The sequence below is a fragment of the Rhopalosiphum maidis genome, chromosome 1 (genome assembly GCF_003676215.2).
Source record: "Rhopalosiphum maidis isolate BTI-1 chromosome 1, ASM367621v3, whole genome shotgun sequence".
Taxonomy (NCBI): Eukaryota; Metazoa; Arthropoda; class Insecta; order Hemiptera; family Aphididae; genus Rhopalosiphum; species Rhopalosiphum maidis.
The window spans coordinates 77,260,060-77,279,010 of NC_040877.1; the positions used below are offsets into that span (position 1 = coordinate 77,260,060).

The 18,951-nt window shown below is 27.8% G+C and overlaps 2 protein-coding genes across 5 annotated transcripts; one reads left to right on the forward strand and one right to left on the reverse strand.

Moving 5' to 3' along the window:
- Positions 1-101: 101 nt before the first annotated feature.
- LOC113555459 (CAAX prenyl protease 2) lies at positions 102-4,896 on the reverse strand. Of its 4 annotated transcripts, none has more exons than XM_026959759.1 (7): positions 3,884-4,896; positions 1,934-2,111; positions 1,694-1,793; positions 1,491-1,632; positions 1,240-1,407; positions 1,104-1,172; positions 102-593 (listed from the first exon to the last, which is right to left on the reverse strand). In XM_026959759.1, exons 2-7 carry the CDS (start codon positions 2,044-2,046, stop codon positions 274-276), a joined length of 912 nt encoding a protein of 303 aa, XP_026815560.1. In that variant the 5' UTR covers positions 2,047-2,111; positions 3,884-4,896; the 3' UTR covers positions 102-273. The 4 variants fall into 4 exon arrangements, with proteins under 4 accessions (XP_026815560.1, XP_026815561.1, XP_026815562.1 ...); XM_026959760.2 differs by lacking the exon at positions 3,884-4,896 and adding an exon at positions 3,592-3,873; XM_026959761.1 differs by lacking the exon at positions 3,884-4,896 and adding an exon at positions 2,734-2,831.
- Positions 4,897-5,584: 688 nt separating this feature from the next.
- Positions 5,585-18,732, forward strand: LOC113556793 (F-box only protein 11). The gene is made up of 9 exons (XM_026961950.2): positions 5,585-6,130; positions 8,048-8,377; positions 12,221-13,167; positions 13,236-13,539; positions 13,606-13,909; positions 15,383-15,603; positions 17,368-17,586; positions 17,655-17,862; positions 18,044-18,732. Exons 1-9 carry the CDS (start codon positions 6,031-6,033, stop codon positions 18,171-18,173), a joined length of 2,763 nt encoding a protein of 920 aa, XP_026817751.1. The 5' UTR covers positions 5,585-6,030; the 3' UTR covers positions 18,174-18,732.
- Positions 18,733-18,951: the final 219 nt, after the last annotated feature.

Here is an 18,951-nt window from a genome sequence, read left to right on the forward strand (position 1 = left end):
TCTCATTTACTGTTTTTCCTTATTCATGGTGTTTATAAACACAATATATATAATTATTTTTATTTCTTATATATAAAAAAAAAAAAAATAACAACTTTTTCTATAATCCAGTCTTTTATTTTAAATTTAACATTTTTATTATGTTTCATTGCTTCGATTTAATAGAAGCATTTGTATTACATTTTTGAGCTAAACGATTTTATTAAAATGTTATAATGTATATAATATTCTCTTTTTGCATGTATGTAAATAAAGGTTTTTGTATTTACAATTTTACAACATTTTTTTCTCAAAATTATTGCTTGAGTTTATTGTATTACATTGGTTCATTTCAGTCCAATCCATATGGTTCGAATATATCTGTGGGTCCGTTGTATATTTAATTAATATGCACCACAGTATTAACCCAATTAATGAGAGAACTAGTAAACAGCTACGTTTTGGCTCTTGAAAGTGAAACATTTCTCGGAAGTCAGGAAATCCCATGTGGTTGCAAAATTTATGAGCTATAATTGGTCCTATAACATGCCCAGTGGATATGAATAGCAATGCTGAATATGCTCCAAATATTGTAGTATACATAAACTGAAACACTAAAATAGCTAATTTAATAAATATCAAGAAAATATTAAATAATTATTTTCAAAACAAAACATTTTACTTTATGTATTATTAACATTTATTGATATACTATATCTATACTTTGCCTAATGAGATAATGTGTATAGTCTGTCTAGCGAGAGAACACGTCAATTCTACGCAACCCCTTGCATTACCATGCTATCAAAACCGGTTCGCTTATGGCTGGGTATCATTGGGGAATGCGCAAAAAACTGATTTTGGTCGATTTGCAGCGCGTTCTCTCGCTGGACAGAGTATAGATTACACACCGTCCTAACCTAATAGTCATGTAGAGGTTCATAGTAAAATCAATTGTCTGGCAGACTTATTCTCTTCCCCGACAGAGTATATACAAGTCACAAGAAATTTATTAAAAATATTTTTACACAACATAATTATTATATTTAAGTATATAATACATATGTGCAATATAATAAAAGATAATACATCAATAAAATGTTTTTAAGAATTTAAAAGTGTACCTGACATAATAAAAGCATCTAAACATGGTACACCAGCATGCATTCTTTCTATCCATTGATTAAAATGTGCTAAACAAGATATATAGTATGAGTTAAAATTAGATATGTAGTAATATTATTAAAACAATTCCATTACCTGCTCCAAAAAATATGGGACAAATTAAAATAGTGGTCATTGGCTGGAAACATTGAAGTAATAGAGGTATAATGCAAGCTCTAAAGGTAAATTCTTCAGATATTGGTGCTACCACATAATTTCTGAGCCAAATCAAATCTGTTACGTTTGATTTAATATTTTCAATACCTGAGAATAATAAATTAATTATTAAATTGTATTAAATATATTATAATATTATTATGGTAGTAGATTATAGATTTAAAACTTACTAATGATGTTTTTTAATTGAATGCTTTTACAAAAAATTAAACATATTGAACCCAGAAATAATATACATGTTAAAAAAAGTGAAGATGCAGCGGACATAAATATTCCGTCCCATTTCAAACCCAACCAATACCAAATAGGTACCTAAAAGTATTTATTTAAACTTTTAATAAAATGAAATAATTTTTTAATTAGTATATCTTACTTTAGTTTTGTCGTTAATGAAATACCATGTATATAATGGTGAAAATATTAACATAAATGATACACTAAGAAATCTTTTCTTTATAGTCAAAGGATGATCTCTTAGAACAAAAAAAAAAAAAGTAATTAATAATTAAATATGTTTATAAAATTATAATATTATTCACAATTGACACTTATTGTTTATGAATTACAATAAATTCATTACTATAATATATATCATAATAAATTATGAAATTACCTAGAATGTTGTGAATTCCATACATACAAACTGGACACATAAATCACAGATAATAAAAGGCTTTCCAGAACACATTTTAGGTAAGAACATTGGTAGTTTGATGTAATATTCATTGTAAGAACAAAATTATGGTCATATCATTTTTTTTCTTTTATTCTTGAACAATTTTGATGGTAAGCTATTAACAATAATTTTAAAATTTATGCATTCTAAAATAATGTATTAATTTTTATATGCCTATTACAGACCTATTTATTTATTCAAAAAGTTGTAGTATAATACTTAATACCTAATTATTAACTAATATTAACACCTTATGAAATTGAAAATTTCAAGTTTTCTGAAATAATATCTTGTCTATAGGCGTGTGTATGGGGCGAGCTTGACTGGAATCTTTTTATGAGCATAATAAAATTTCAAATTTGTGTATATTATATTTAACTCCATCATTATATTCGTGGAGATCATGAAAATTGTATTTTTCGTAATAGTTAAATAAAATAAAAATATTTGTGTACCACCACATAATTTTTATTGATTTATTTATGTGACTAAAACATTGTGCACAAAATGTCAAAATATGAGCCTAGTATGACTAAAAAGTACTAAAGAATCTATACTCTATATAGACAATGGCCTATCGCCTATGGGAAATAGGAAAATTCATTTATCAATTATTACATAATTACACATTTATATATTATCTACTAAGTTTATATGTATAGTTACATATAAAAACATGCATTAGGTATATGTATTAATATAATATATTATTTTCAACTTCAAAAATATACAAGTACCTATGTCTAGCACATTAATGTTGTATCTTGTATGCACATACAACTTGATTCTATTTGCATAGGTATATACATATTAAACAGTTTAGAATTTTCAATTATTACAATTAGAATGTATGTACCTAGTATGTTAATGTGTCAAAAAAATTAGGGGTACTGTTCAAGTATTGAGGAACTAATTCTTCCAGGCTCGACTGGAAATTAAAGTCTGCGCACGCCTATGATCTTGTCTAGTAATATGAACTGAATTTTTAATTAATATACAATGACATTGAAGTAATTTACTTTTAATAATTTAATGTTTTAAACTCAAATTCATTGTATTGCTGATTAAAATTTACATATTATTTTGAAATTAATTGGTATGACAAATACAAATTATTTGAATTCACATAATAGTTTAAGATAAAAATTATTTTAGAATATATTTTTTTTTCATAATAACTAAATTATAGGTAGTTTATTAAAAGTATATCATATTTGTTTTGTAAAAAAAATGAATCTATTTTTGTTTTTAAATTCATTGAAAAATAACTACAGTTCTGTTCATTTTTTTTGCTGATACTTGGCTCTATAAATATTTAAATTAATAATTACAAAACATGTCTTTGACATTAACAGTTAGGTGAACAAAAATCTATTTATACAAGCAATGAGAAGTTCAATTATACTAATATTTCATAGAACATTATAAACATAATAAGCTATTAAAAATATTGAACTAATTAATTTTTGTTAATTCAAAATGTTCAAAGAAATCAGGTTATAAAATACAATGAAGAAAATTGTGAATCATTTCAAACAAACGGGGAATTTAATTTAAATGAAAATTTAACATGCAAGTATTGTATGATTATTTACCTTTTATTTGAATTGGTAAAGCACTTAAATACAGAATACTAGATATGATTTTTATAATTATTCTTTATAACAGCATTTAACCGAAAAATTCAACGAGTAAATGAGTAAAATAATTGTGTATTAGTACTATTGGAGTACTTTAAGTAATTTATAGTATACTTTTATTTATGTTTTTCGATTTATAACTCTAATTATATTTTAATAAGACATTAAAAATTCAAACGGACGGTTAGTGGACTCGATCCAAAATATTAATATACTACATCCTAGCAAATAGCATAAAACATATTACCTAATATCTACCAGTTCCGAATTGCGAATATTTTACAAGTCGTTAAGGGGCAACTAATGATGAATAAAATATAAATATAAAAACACGACAGTTGCTATCACTGATAGCCACCAGTTATCAGTTAGTGATAAGTGCTATCAAATATGGCGTGTTTCGGATTTATTTTAAATGCGGGGGAGGGTAAAAAAAATACTCCTATTATCAGTGAAACAAATAAGTCAAATTTTTGTTTAGGGGAGAGGTGGTTCCTCCAAAACTTCGATAATATTAAATATTTCATTAAAAATGAAGTATACTTTGTACAGAGTACTAAATTTTGAGTTGGATGACTTAGCAGAAATTCGAGATGCTAATGATCAGTTACATGAAAAAACGTACAATCACAATTTATTATTTTATTATTTAATTAATGAATGTTCATATTTAGAGAGCTAATGGTTTAGTGGCCCCATTATTGGTTTATTAAATTAATCAATTTTAGATGCAACCTTGCATGGCCGCACGCGTCTCCCCCTCCCATTATTTGGGCCAATGCAAATTTTAATAATAAATAAATTGCAGTCAGTAAGGAAAGTAATACAGGTACAATTGTACAAATAATCTCGTAGTTGTGCAATAATAATAGCTGGTGCTATGAAAATTATAAATATTCGACAACGCGTTAGACGCGTTGTCGGCATCGAGTAAATATTCCAGGTAAAAGTAGACGGAAAATATCTTAGTCAGAGGCCTCGGTAGGGTGCGGACGGTCGAGCCGAGTCCGGCGACCGAAATCGGAAAAAAACCTAGATATCGTGAGTATAGAAACATAAAAAAAAAAAATAACATTCGTTCAGTCGTTTGGCGAACTACGAAGGCCCCACACGCCGAACGGCCCGTACGCCTGTCTGCGACGGCGACGTCGGTACGTTCGTCTGTTCACTGTAGCAGTTGTCCCGGGGCGTCACGTGACCGGTTCCGGGACGCGGTATTGGTTCGAGGGGCGCCGTCGACACGACGGTGCGATGCGTGCGACCGTGTCTACATTATTTTTATTTTTTCATTAATGGTAGTTGTCGTCGTCCCCAGTCGTCCGACGTCGTTCGCCGCCGCCTCCGCCGACCGAAGGTGGGTGAGTGAGCGCTCATGCGGACTCTCGGTACTCAAGTGTGCGAGGGGTGGTAGTGGTAGTAGTATTTTATTGTAGTAATAATATTGTAGTAGTAGTAGTAGTAGTAGTAGTAGTAGTAGTAGTAGTAGCAGCGATTCGGTGGTGGTCAGTGAGGGGCGCGGCGGGGAGACATTGTGTGGCGCTACGGTGCGTGCGTGCGACAGACAGAGAGAGAGAGAGTGTACGAGAGAGATAGCGGGTGCGTGCGTTCGTGTAAAAGAGAGAGAGAGTAGACGTTTGCCGAGAGAGGAGAAAAATGCCTGTGCGACTTCACCGCCGTCATCGTTCATGACCAGCAGCAGCAGCAGCAGCAGCAGCTGCCTTGTGCCTCCTTTCTTTTGTTTCGCCGCCGACCCGAACCGCGAGAGCGTGTGCGTGCGCCCGTGTGCTCGTTGGTGCATTGGTGTACGCGATTGTGTGTGTGCGGGAGAACCGAGTTACGGTGTGTATATGCTGTATATGTGCGTGTGAGCTGCGGAGTACAGACTGTAGTGACTGTGTGTGTGTGTGAGAGCGTCGTCGCTGTTGTCGTCGTCGTCGTCGTCGTCGTCGTCGCCGTCGCCGCCGCCACCGCCGCCGCGTTCACGTATACACACACATACGCAACTTAATATAAATTTTATAAAAAAAAATAATAATACTTTAATATTGTAATAAATAATATTATTGTTTATCAGCACTAGTGGAGTAGGCTTAAAGTGGCAGACCGCAGAAGCCAGTGTGTGCGTGTGTGTGCGCTGTATTTATAAATAAAATTGTGTACGTGTGCGCGCGCTGTGTCCGTATGTATCCGTCGTAGGTTCGCGTTCGCGTGCAATAATAATAATAATAATAATAATAATAATAATAATAGTAATAGTAATCAATCAATTTTGTGATAAATTTTTTACCCGCTATACCATAGGTGCATCTTAATTGTTTCGTTTTATATATCATTTCGTTGTCCGACCGTACGCGACGCGTTTTAAAAATTGTACGAAAAACGTCCTCGAAGAGAATGCCGAGCGCATCGTTCAGCTCTACCCGTTCTTATACGCGGAGGACGAGGAGAAAAGGCACCAACCGTTTGCCTATACCGTCTAGAACGTCGAATTCTGGTGAGTACCTTTGTATTATATCGCTTCGCTGACAGTTTCCCGTTTCCTCCTGTAGGCTATGATTGGTGGAGGGGGTAAGGACCCTTGGAGGTGCCCCTATGGCAATGAGCAGCGTGCGAAGGCCCAGCGAAAAGCGATTGCTTTCAAGGTAAAATGTGTTTCGTGTGCGTACGACTTAATGAATCGATAAACCAGACTCCGCGTGAGGCCTGCGTTTTGCTGCTTAGTACCGGACGGTAATGATAGTGCTATAAGATTTTGGTTCATATTTTTGGGGGGTTGTTGTTGCCATAGGGCCACCTTGGTTGTCCTGTGGGGGCGGGTAATTTGTGTGGCACTCGGTTGGTGCTAGTACTGACGTCGTGGCATGCAGGGGAAGAGGGGGAAATTTAATTACTAACAGAGAAATGGGTAGTTAAGACTTGGACTTTCCAATCGCACTAGGGTGATGGTCTGTTACCAGTGCCTTTGTTTTGGTGAACAAACCTGCCACATCGATCATCATAAGATAGATTTGGTGACTGTTATGGATATTTTGTCTACCGTATTTTTTTGATTATCAGTTATAACCTTGTAATTGTAAGTAGGTAGGCTTCGTACAAAAATACCTTCATATTTCATCATTGTTGTCTTTTACCATTATCTCTTAAATATTTTATTATGTTGAGAAGTTTTTTTTTATTGAAACAATATTTATAATTTATTTACAATCTGTATTTACATGTTATACAATAAGTAAATTTGATGAGATTTGATTGACGGGAGGGGGTAGTCACCAATGGCGGCACCCCTTAGTTTAGAAGTTAAGATATTATAAAGATAAATCATGTTAAAATATTATGTTCACTCTCTTTAAATATTCTTAACTATTTTGTTAATTATATAGTATATACTAAATGTTTCAAGTTCCAAACAAATGACTGCATTTTTTTGGTGGTGAATTACCTAATGTTTTTTTTTTGTATACATTTAGACTTTGATGTTTAAACATAGAATGACGTTTATTGTCGGATGGCCAGTTTGCTGTGGTTCGTAGTTAGTTTTCTGGCTTAGTTTTTAACCGGTGACTGGTTGTCAAAATTTGATTATCTGTTTGGCCAATATTATTATGTTTTCCTTTGTTGTTTCTATCTGATCTTACTTAACCAATAATTAGGTAGTAGATATATGATAAAGACTGGGTACTTATTGTGTGTTTTAAATATATTGATGTAAATCATAGATTTTAGTTAACTATTATTAACTACCTATTAATAAAAAATAATTATAATAAAATATTTAAAACCTATTAAAAAACCATTATCTTTTTTCAAGTAGGTAGGTACTACTGTTAATTGTGTGGACTTTGTTTTAAATAATGAAAAATTGTATTTATAACCATACATTTACCTATTATTTTATTTCAAGAAGGTTTAATAAAGAAAAATAAACCATTATAAATTATTTGTCCGTGGGCCAGGGCCTTGAAATATTAAATTAGTCATTTAATCATTGAAGCATTAAATTAAAGACTTGTATTTAATAAAAACGTTGGAACCTAGATACTAGCTTTTGAAACATTTACTCTAAAAAGGTTTGGTTAATACCAATTTCTTTAAATTGTCTTGTAAATTGTAATGGTATTTTATATTATAACTATTTTTATAATTTATTTGATATCTTTCATCTTATTAAAACAACACTTATTGTGTTTACATTCCTATTTTAAAATTTGAAATCTTTTATTTGTATTTATTGAGAATCTCTAAGTACTAGAGAGGATACTGCATTCAAATTACCTATGACTTGCATGACTTGTATACATAATAATTACTCGTCATAAATATGAATTAAAATACATTTTTTTTTAAACTTATTTTAAATTGTATATTGAATAGGTATAGCTATTATTATAATGTAATATTTATTATTATTTAGGTGGAGTTGTTGAAGCTGGAGTTACATGTGAACCTTTAGTTGCTGCAAGTGGTAGCTATGCTACTCCAGGAGGTGCTAGTACTAGTACTAGCTTCCAACATGTGCCGCCTTATGATTTACGTGGCCGAAAATCACCTTTACACTTACATGATGCTAGTACAGCTGGATTTAATGCAACAGCACCAGTTCACCCGACTGCCACTCGTCCTACATCACCTACAGCATCTGCTACTGCATCAGTATTACAGTCAGCTGCTACTCCACCTTTATCTCAACCTGCTCGAAAACGGCTTAGGAGAAATACTTCATGTACAATTACTAGCTCTGACAGTAAGTGATCAATTTATTAAGTTATATATTTAATTTTTTGCAATATTTTATCATTGTTTTCTGCTTTTTATATGTATCTATAGTTTGATATTGACTTAATAATATTTCATACTTCTGTAGGTAAATTACAAGATAGGTACTCGTACAATATGCTGTTTACCGGATGCTTGGTGATTTAGTATGCTATCTACAAAATAATAGGTATCAACCAATCTCTATCATTTTGTTATTAAGATTAGATCAGTGTTCGTTTTGGGAGGGCCTGGGGGCGGATTTTTAGTATTAAAAACAATAGTTATTAATTTTGATATCTATTTAGTATATTGAATAAATTACTGTAGAACTCCAATTATCCGGACTAATTAATGTCAAGGGTGTTCCGGATAAGCAAATATCCGGATGATTGACGTATGATGTATCAAAAGTTATATAATTGTATGAATATAATGTATGTATGTATTTATTATTAATATATATGTAATATAATTTAAAATTCATAACCATAAACAAATAATTTTATTATTTATTTATCTGAAACAAAATAAGCCTTAATTATAATATGTGACATATTTTTAAACCAAAAAAAAGCTTTTTTATCTCGACCAGATGATTGGCGTTCGGATAATCGGAATTTTGCTGTATATATATTGATTAATATCATTTTTTTATTTACTACTGTAACATGTAGGACGTAGGTATTACTTTCAAAATATATTATGTTTGAAATTTAAATATCTGTGTAGCTGAAAAGTGCTATTCAAAATATAAGTAAGGTTGGTGAGGGGGATATGGGAGTTTGCCTTAAGTAATACTGTTTGGAACGCAATTTTTAAATTTTCGCATTGAGCTCTACTTAATTTTTCTTAACCCGGACATTGAATTAGACTTTTTAGAACAAAAATCAAATTAGAATTATATTGGCATATAATTCAAAATCAAGAGATATAATACCTATGTATATTTTGCATAAGAATAGTCTTACATTTTCATTTGTAGATAGATAGGTAGGTTTATTAGTAGCATATTAAATCAGTATAAAATTATAGTAGATAGCATATTGTATGATTACTGATATAATTATATAAATTTAGATTTTTTTTTTAGAAACTTAAATAAAATTGTATACATATATTATGTAAACACTGTACACTTGGTAAGAGTTTTAAGTTGTGATTTTTATTAATTAAAAATAAAGTCTGGTTTGTATCTACTTTGAAAAAGTATAGTAGATTCTGCATTTCTGCTTAATGTGGGCAGGCCAAGACCAGCCCTGTTGGCCAACAATAAGTGGTTGCCTATAAAACCGAAATTAGTTAAAAAAAAAAAAAGTTTTTATTTTGCACATGTGAATCATACTATTTAAAAAAATATTTAATTACTATATAAATAAAACTAAATTTACATACTAAACATAATTACAATTTGGATGTGGAAGGTATATAAAACATTGTAATTGCTCATTGTCTAAGCTGTTTATTGTGGATCTGGTTGACAAAATGGGCAAACGCTTCAAGTTTATCAGACGGACTATTTTCATTTTTATTGCTTCTGATAACACTTACACACATACATTTAGTCAACAAAATCCCATTAAGATTTAAATGGCTTTATATTACTTTTGATACACACAATCTCATAGATATGACGAAACCCGATTAAATTAGTCGTTTTTAAATACATATGTGAATATTCTTAACGCTATGATAAAATAAAAATTGCCCACATAAACCGAATCGAGTACCCATATTATGTGATTTTTTTTTAATCTTGTTAATATACATTTGTATTGGGACCAGGCCATTTTACCCATATTAACCGGTGCCCACATTAAGCGGAATCCTCTGTATCTAGTTTTCAATTTTCTCAATAAGTAGTATAAAAATTTTTAAAAAATGTTGAAAAAAAATTAAGTTTAGTTAGGTTCTTAAATTATTTCTTCCAAATTTAATATCATAACATACACTGCATTAAACCTTAATAATATAAAATAATATCATTCCAATATTTGTCAGATATATTTATAATACAAAAAAGTATAAATATAAATTTTATAGGTTATTAAAGTTAAAATAGGCATATTGATCTTTATTCTTTTAGTCTAATATGAAGCCATTTTAACTATAAATTCAATTTCTATAATTTAAAATAAATACCTAAAAATTAATTTTTTTAAAGTAATTTTTGGGTATATATTTGACTTAGTTGATTTTTTTTTTTTTAAGTGATCCTAAAACAATATCTGATAAAAATTATATTACTCAATAGTATTGATTATAATCCATTAATTATAAATATTCAAATTATTAATTATTAATTATAATCTTGAATAATTCTTGTAAAGTTTTAAAAAAGTTAATGATATAAAGTATATCAAATTTAAAAATAAAAATGTAAACATCTTTTGAGACAAATAAAATGTAACTTTAAAATTTCCAATAATTGATAGAATAGAAAAAGAATAGAAATAATAGCAATAGAATACAGAAAACCATTTGTGTACTTACCGTTAATATAAAAAACATACTTTTGTATAACAAAACAATTGTTTTAAATTACTTTTTATACAATTTAAATAAAAACTAATATTAATGAGTTTAAAAAATCTACTTAAAAATTATTAAAATTATTATACTAAAACATTATTAATTTATTTTTTATTTTTTATTATTAGAAATTTATTTATTTTGATCTATTTGAGCATTTTATTATATGGACATATTTACTTAGACATTATTGCCATGGTATTTTTTACATACACATTATATAGACTAATGTCTGTACAATTATATATTTATTTTATTTGTTTGGGGTATAAATATTTCTGTGAAAGGAAACATTATAAGTAACGACTAGAACTAAATTTTTTAAATTAAACAATTGCAGTATTATTAATTTTATGCAAAATACAATCAATAAAAAGATGTATTCTTATGCTTTTATATTATGCTGATGGATTTGATGTTAATTTTCACTGTATATATAGTTAATAAATCAATACCACTGATATGATATCAATCCTTAATTAATGGCGTGTATATTCTTTAAATATTTAACATTTATAAATTATTTAATAATTAAATTTGTTAAATATCTTTTATGTTTGTCTAATAAGTAGCCAACAAAAAATAAAAATTTAAATAGGTGTTTTGGTTTTTATTAAAATAAGTTACCTATTCCATTCTAAAATAAGATATCAATTTTTATGCTCTCTAGTCTCTGTGAAAGAGGGGAGGACATTCTAATATATAGTAGCCAATAAACAAATTTAACTATTCATATTATATATATAGATAAAGCTTGAAGTTGGAGAAAGTCCAAAGCAAATGTTTTAACTATATGTTCATATAAAATAAATTACTTGTGATATTTCCATGATTGAAATCTACTTATATTTCCTATTTCTATTGGTATAATATGTATACAATAACATTTATTTATTTATGTATGGATAATACCCATTTACTTATATTCTGTTATATTCTCTCTAGGTTATTTTATAAAAATAAAAAAAAAATGCTTTTAACTATATAAAAATATAAGTATTTTTAGTTATTATTAAATATAGTCCTAATATAAAGTTCCTAACTTTTGATATACCTATGTGCTCCTTTAATAGAATTGTATATTACCAAGATACCCATATTATATTCACATTATGTATTGTACTTTATATTTTGTATTAAATAATCGTCTCATATTTAAATTTTTATTCTTTCCTGTTTTTCATTTATTGTTGGTATATATAGGTACAGATTTATTATTACATTTTGGTGAATTTTCATGATAAACCATTTATAAGTACTTATATATGAATATAAATTAAAATATATTTGAATGTTTCAGATTCAAATTCAGCCGCCCATTATTTACAATGTGAACTGCCAGATGAGGTAATGTTAACGATATTCAGTTACTTATATGAACAAGATCTATGCAGAATAGCACAAGTTTGTAAACGATTTCAAGCAATAGCGAATGATAATAATCTATGGAAAAGATTATATCAAAGTGTATTTGAGTATGATACACCACTGTTTCATACAGAAAATTGTCGTTTTGATTTTATTCCATTTGAAGAAAGTGAACATCACAATCCGTGGAAAGAAAGTTTTAGGCAACTGAAAAAACGTTGTTTACATGTACGACCACATTATAATGGTACTGCTAAAGATCCAGTTAGGAGAATGCCACATTTTGAAACAATCCAAGCGGGTTTAGATTATGCAGATGAGCATTTAAATGGTGGAGCAAAAATATTTTTACATCCTGGTACTTATCGAGGAGAATTTTTGGTGATAGATTCAGATGTAACATTAATTGGAGCTGCTCCTGGTGTTGTTGCTGATGCAGTAATTCTTGAAAGAGATTCTGAATCAACTGTTATGTTTGTTGAAGGTGCCAAAAGTGCCTATTTGGGACATGTTACATTAAAATTTACTCCAAACGTTACTTCAACAGTACCACATCATAAACATTTTTGTTTGGAAGTTGGCGAAAATTGTTCACCTACAATTGATCATTGTATTATAAGAAGCTCATCAGTTGTAGGAGCTGCTGTATGTGTAAGTGGAGCTGGTGCAAATCCGAGGATTCACCATTGTGATGTTAGTGACTGTGAAAATGTTGGTATATATGTTACTGACCATGCTCAAGGAACATTTGAAGACAATGAAATTTGTAGAAATGCTTTAGCTGGTGTTTGGGTTAAAAATCATGCAAATCCAGTAATGCGTCGCAACCATATACATCATGGAAGAGATGTGGGCATATTTACATTTGATAATGGATTGGTAATTATTAATTTTAAAAATAAATTATTCTATTTTACTTATTCTTACAATTTCTTCTTTTTGTTTAGGGTTTTTTCGAAGCTAATGACATTCATAATAACCGCATTGCTGGTTTTGAAGTCAAAGCTGGAGCAAATCCATCTGTTGTACAATGTGAGATTCATCATGGTCAGACAGGTGGCATTTATGTCCATGAAAATGGTCTTGGCCAGTTTATTGATAACAGAATTCATAGTAACAACTTTGCTGGTGTTTGGATCACTTCAAACAGCAATCCGACTATACGGCGTAATGATATATATAATGGACATCAAGGTGGAGTATATATATTTGGTGAAGGCAGAGGACTTATTGAACATAATAATATATATGGTTAGTACAAAGATATTTATAAATATCATGATATAAATATTCATATATTTATATATATTTTATCAGGAAATGCATTAGCTGGTATTCAAATTCGTACAAACAGTGACCCTATTGTTAGGCATAATAAAATTCATCATGGACAACATGGTGGAATATACGTACATGAGAAAGGTGCAGGGCTTGTTGAAGAAAATGAAGTATACGCAAATACATTAGCTGGTGTTTGGATCACTACTGGTAGTACACCAGTTTTGCGGCGCAACCGAATCCATTCGGGTAAACAAGTGGGTGTATATTTCTATGATAATGGACATGGAAAACTTGAAGACAATGACATTTTTAACCACTTATATTCTGGTGTTCAAATAAGGTGAGTAATAATTTTTCTGTATGAAAATATTAAAGATCAAAAATCTATTGCTGTATTTTAAAGATAAAGGAAATAGACTACTACTTCTTAACTTCTTTTAAATTGTACTCAAAACATTGTAAAATTTAAAAAATAACTCATTTAAAGTATGTTATTGATCTTTCTTCTAAAGTTGATGACATTATGATAATTGTCTGTCAATTAATGTACACCACTAATGAGAAGAGAATCACTTTTCAAAATTTTCATTTTTAAGTAAATATTTAAAATTAGGAATACAACTTACAGGGTTAGACAAGTCACTTAAAACAAAATATCATTATACATGATACATGATACTTTTATATTTCGAATTGAATTTTATTAACTATTAAACGTCTATGCTTTAAACTGTTTATACATAAATATATATAAAGTCATAAATATAAATAATAGTTAAAAGTAAAAAATAATAATAATAGTTAATAGTTCAATACATAATATTATAAATTTATAACTAATACATTACTATGTATAAATTATAAATACATCAAAATAAGTATTAAAATTAATAAATTACATAAAAATTACATCTCAGTTTATACTGGTATACATTTTTCATTCATATCTAGGTAGAGTATTCATATTTTATGAGAATAAAAATTCTAGTTTAGTGTTTATCTGTATGACTGTAGTTGGGTATACGGGCACCTTAATTTAATTTTGTTTTTTAAATTGTCTTGCAAGTTATAATACTGTGAGGTAATTTTGTTATTGTTAATTTGGCTTGATTGCACCTAGACAATTTTTTTAAAAAATATTCAGTTTAGGTATTTGCGACAAAATTATCTACAATACAATATTAATAATACACACACAAAAAAAATATACCATAATTTATTGTTACATTTATTTTAAGTTTTGAGTGTAATGCAAATCAAATTGTTTGGTACTATTTAGTACAATTTTTTACAATAATAGTATCTTATATCTTTCGAAAAAATAAGATACATAATACTTGATACTTTAAAATTATGTATAATGATAAAAGTTACAAAATACAATATACAATTGTACCTTTAATACTACCCAACCCTAATAACTTATCATATAAAATTAGTTGGTATCTGTTAATCTAACATCTGATGATCTAAGTAGGTTTTTAAAATTATCTTATGTATTAAAGAAACTTAATATTAACATATTAGTAATTAAGGTAAATTATTTACCAGTTATGACTATTTATAATGTTTTACTTACCTAAATAAATGTTGTATAAAACAGTAAAAATTAAAAAATGCAAAGAGTTATAACTTTTGTGTGTTAAATTCATATTCTTTATTTTGTGTATTAGTTATTAGATTGAGATAAATTATATTAAACCAACATTATTAAATATATTTTAATTTTTTGATACATTTAGTGTTTTGTTAATTGTATTTAATAAATACTTAGTTCATAAAATAATAATATATTTATATATTTTTTTTTTAGAACTGGTAGTAATCCAATAATTAAAGGTAATAAAATCTGGGGAGGTCAAAATGGTGGAGTTTTAGTATATAATGGTGGATTAGGAGTTTTGGAACAAAATGAAATATTTGATAATGCAATGGCTGGTGTTTGGATAAAAACAGACTCTAACCCAACACTTAAACGGAATAAGATCTATGACGGCAGAGATGGTGGAATATGTATATTCAATGGTGGTAAAGGTAAAATATTTTTTATTATTTTATATTGTTGTAGTAAAATTTTTAAAAACAATTGTTTTAATATTTGCTTATTTTATTATATTAAATTAATATATATTCAATATGCTGAATGGCGAAAATTAACATCATTAACATATACTGAATTTTCCTGTTTAGTATCATCTTTCTTGTTATTAAATGCATCACAATTTGATCAGTGTTATAATTAAATTATTGGTTTTTTTTACTTATGTTTCTTACAAGTACTATTTCATACATTCAAGTGCAAGTCGTTCATTAATATTTTAGTTTTTCAGTTTTTAAGAATTTCTTTTTTTAAACCCCAAACTATGTATACTCAGGTCAGCAAATGTATAACCTAAGATTGGTGCACAGAACTCTTCCATATTTCTTAGGTTAAAGAGGCCCTTTTTTTCAATTTTTTTAGTAAACATTATTTAAGTAACAATAGTTACTTAATAAATATTAAGATTTAGAATATTTTTAAACAATAAACTCTAATTATTAACCTTTTATTTGCTAATATAGTTTTAATATAATTTTATTTACACATAATTATAAAATTAAATACATATTTTTAAAAATTAATAATACTATAAAAAGTATTGATTTTTTTTTTATTTACAAGTAATGGACTTTTTGGCTTTTTGCTTCACTAAAAAAAGAAAATCTTAAAAACTGAATAACTAGAATATTAATGAACGACTTACACTTGTAAGAAACATAAGTAAAAAAAAACCAATAGTTTAATTATTTTCAGTAACAACAAATATACTCAAATATAATGTAGCTAATATGTTAAAAATATTTATATAATTTATTAATTTACAGCACTGATTTAAATAGTGAGTACTGGAAATCAGCATTAATTTGTTTGGTTGAAAACTGAATAATTGAATAGTACATACTATTATCAAATAACATAAGGCAATGAGTGGCTCTCACTATATTTCACCTAATTTGTTTTACTAGTTCTCGTTTTAATGCAATTTTTTGCCACAGCATGTGAAGCTGTACTTATAGCCTAAAATAATATAGAAATGATACTCGATCAACTGATTGGATTTTTACTTACATGTGACCTGAAGTTATAATCTTATAACCTAAGAAATACGAAAAAGAACTCTGTGCATCAATTTTATGTTATACATTTTCTGACCTGAGTAAATGTAGTTTACCTGGTGACATGGTTTAAGATAGTACCATCTTAAATCATGTCTGGTGGTGACCAAATCATAGTGTTGAATACTTATTTATAATGTGGTGTTATTATTTAATTTAAAATTTTTGCTTCCCTTATTTACTTTTTTTTATGGTAGTATTCCATGCATTTAACTGTTTATATTATACAAAATAGAATAATTTACAGTGTATTTGAATTGATAAAAATGATTTAATATCCAATAATTTAAATTTTATGTTGTAGCATAAATATAATTTTACTGAAACTTAATAATATTTGTAACTATTAACCACCTACCCATAAACCTGTTTGTTTCTAGTCATTCTTTTCTTCATCTCTACATCTAAGTACTTTGATCCAACAATTCAACAATAGTAGTTACTAATACTAATATTTTATAATTTTATTCATATACATATATATATATATATAAATATAAAAAGTTAAATATAATTATATTAAATAAAATTTTATTTTTTTTACAAAATTGTATTTTTAACAAAAATATTATTCAATCTCACAATTTCTTTTGATTATTTTATATGAACCTCTTCCATTAATAAGATATATTATTTTTTTAGGTAATTTAGAAGAAAATGAAATATTTAGAAACGCTCAAGCTGGTGTTTTAATTTCAACTCAAAGTCATCCTACATTGAGGCGCAATAGAATTTTTGATGGCTTAGCTGCTGGCGTTGAAATCACTAACAATGCAACAGCCACCTTAGATAGTAATCAAATATTTAATAATCGTTTTGGTGGGCTTTGTTTAGCCAGTGGTGTACAACCTATTGTTAGATGTAAGTATAGTTTATTTATGAATCTTAATTTAATTTTTGAAGAATTGTTATTAATTTTATATTTTTAGGCAATAAAATTTATAGTAACCAAGATGCTGTAGAAAAGGCTGTATGTAATGGTCAATGTTTGTATAAAATATCCTCATACACTTCATTTCCAATGCATGATTTTTACCGTTGTCAAACCTGCAACACGACTGATAGAAATGCAATTTGTGTAAATTGTATAAAAACATGCCATGCTGGACATGATGTTGAATTCATAAGGCATGACAGGTATGTCTAGTATAAAATATAGTATGATTATATTTCATAGAAAATATTTTATTTGTGTTATTTATATTTTCAATTCTGCAATAAAGGCTTAGAAATCTTTTTAATAAACACAATATATTTTCATTATATCTTAGACATAACTATAATATTTAATTAAATAACTACAACTTTTGTATTATAGATTTTTCTGTGATTGTGGAGCTGGCACATTAAATAACCAATGCCAGTTACAAGGAGAGCCAACACAGGACACAGATACACTTTATGACTCAGCAGCACCAATTGAATCACATACTTTAATGGTGAATTAAAAAGTAAAGAAGACATTTTAAGTACTTAATATTAAGTAAAACAAAATGTATGTATCATATTAGGATTTTTTAATTGTTAGTAAATAATACTTGATGGTAAATGAACCAATTAATAAACCCATTATATGGTTTATTATGTAACCTTAAGTATAAATTTATTCATTCCTTTTGTTCTTCTACTTAACAAAAAAACTTTTCGTTTTAAACTTAATAAAACGTACAACCTAATATATTGTCCAATTTATTATTACTAATTCGTTGTGTATTATTTTGGATAAATATTTTTGACTGCATAATTATGTGATTTATCATTTCATGTTAATAATAATAAGCCATTCAAATTTAAACAAAACAATTGGTTGGCTCACCTCATTCTTGATAGGCAATTTTTTTTTTTATACTTAAATCAGATTACCTGAACATTACCTACCATTAGGCTTAAAACTAAATTATGGTATTAATCTATCAAGTCTGTTAATAAATTAACAAAACTAGAATTTAATTTGTATTTTTTTTCGTATTTTAATTATTAATTTTGATGTATAATATAATAAATATATATATCGATTTAATTTATTAAATATAATTAATATTAGAGTGTGTACTTTTTATAAATTGTGCAATATATTTATTGAATATATATATATATATTTTTTTTCATATAAATTATCATTTTTTTTTTTTTTTTTGTATCATTCTAGACAATTATTGTATATTAGTTAAGGCCATTTTGTGTATAAATTATTTCCACTTAACATCTAAGCTTTAATTGTAATGG

Bases quoted from the DNA above. Each gene is read 5' to 3' on its own strand.
- LOC113555459 (XM_026959759.1), bottom strand. From the start codon at position 2,046: ATGAATATTACATCAAACTACCAATGTTCTTACCTAAAATGTGTTCTG. The intron at 1,794-1,933 runs GTAATTTCATAA...TTTTGTTCTAAG, and splicing joins TGGAATTCACAACATTCTAG to AGATCATCCTTTGACTATAA. The intron at 1,173-1,239 runs GTAATGGAATTG...TATCTTGTTTAG, and splicing joins TCCCATATTTTTTGGAGCAG to CACATTTTAATCAATGGATA.
- LOC113556793 (XM_026961950.2), top strand. From the start codon at position 6,031: ATGCCGAGCGCATCGTTCAGCTCTACCCGTTCTTATACGCGGAGGACG. The intron at 13,910-15,382 runs GTGAGTAATAAT...TTTTTTTTTTAG, and splicing joins TATTCTGGTGTTCAAATAAG to AACTGGTAGTAATCCAATAA. The intron at 17,587-17,654 runs GTAAGTATAGTT...TTATATTTTTAG, and splicing joins TGTACAACCTATTGTTAGAT to GCAATAAAATTTATAGTAAC.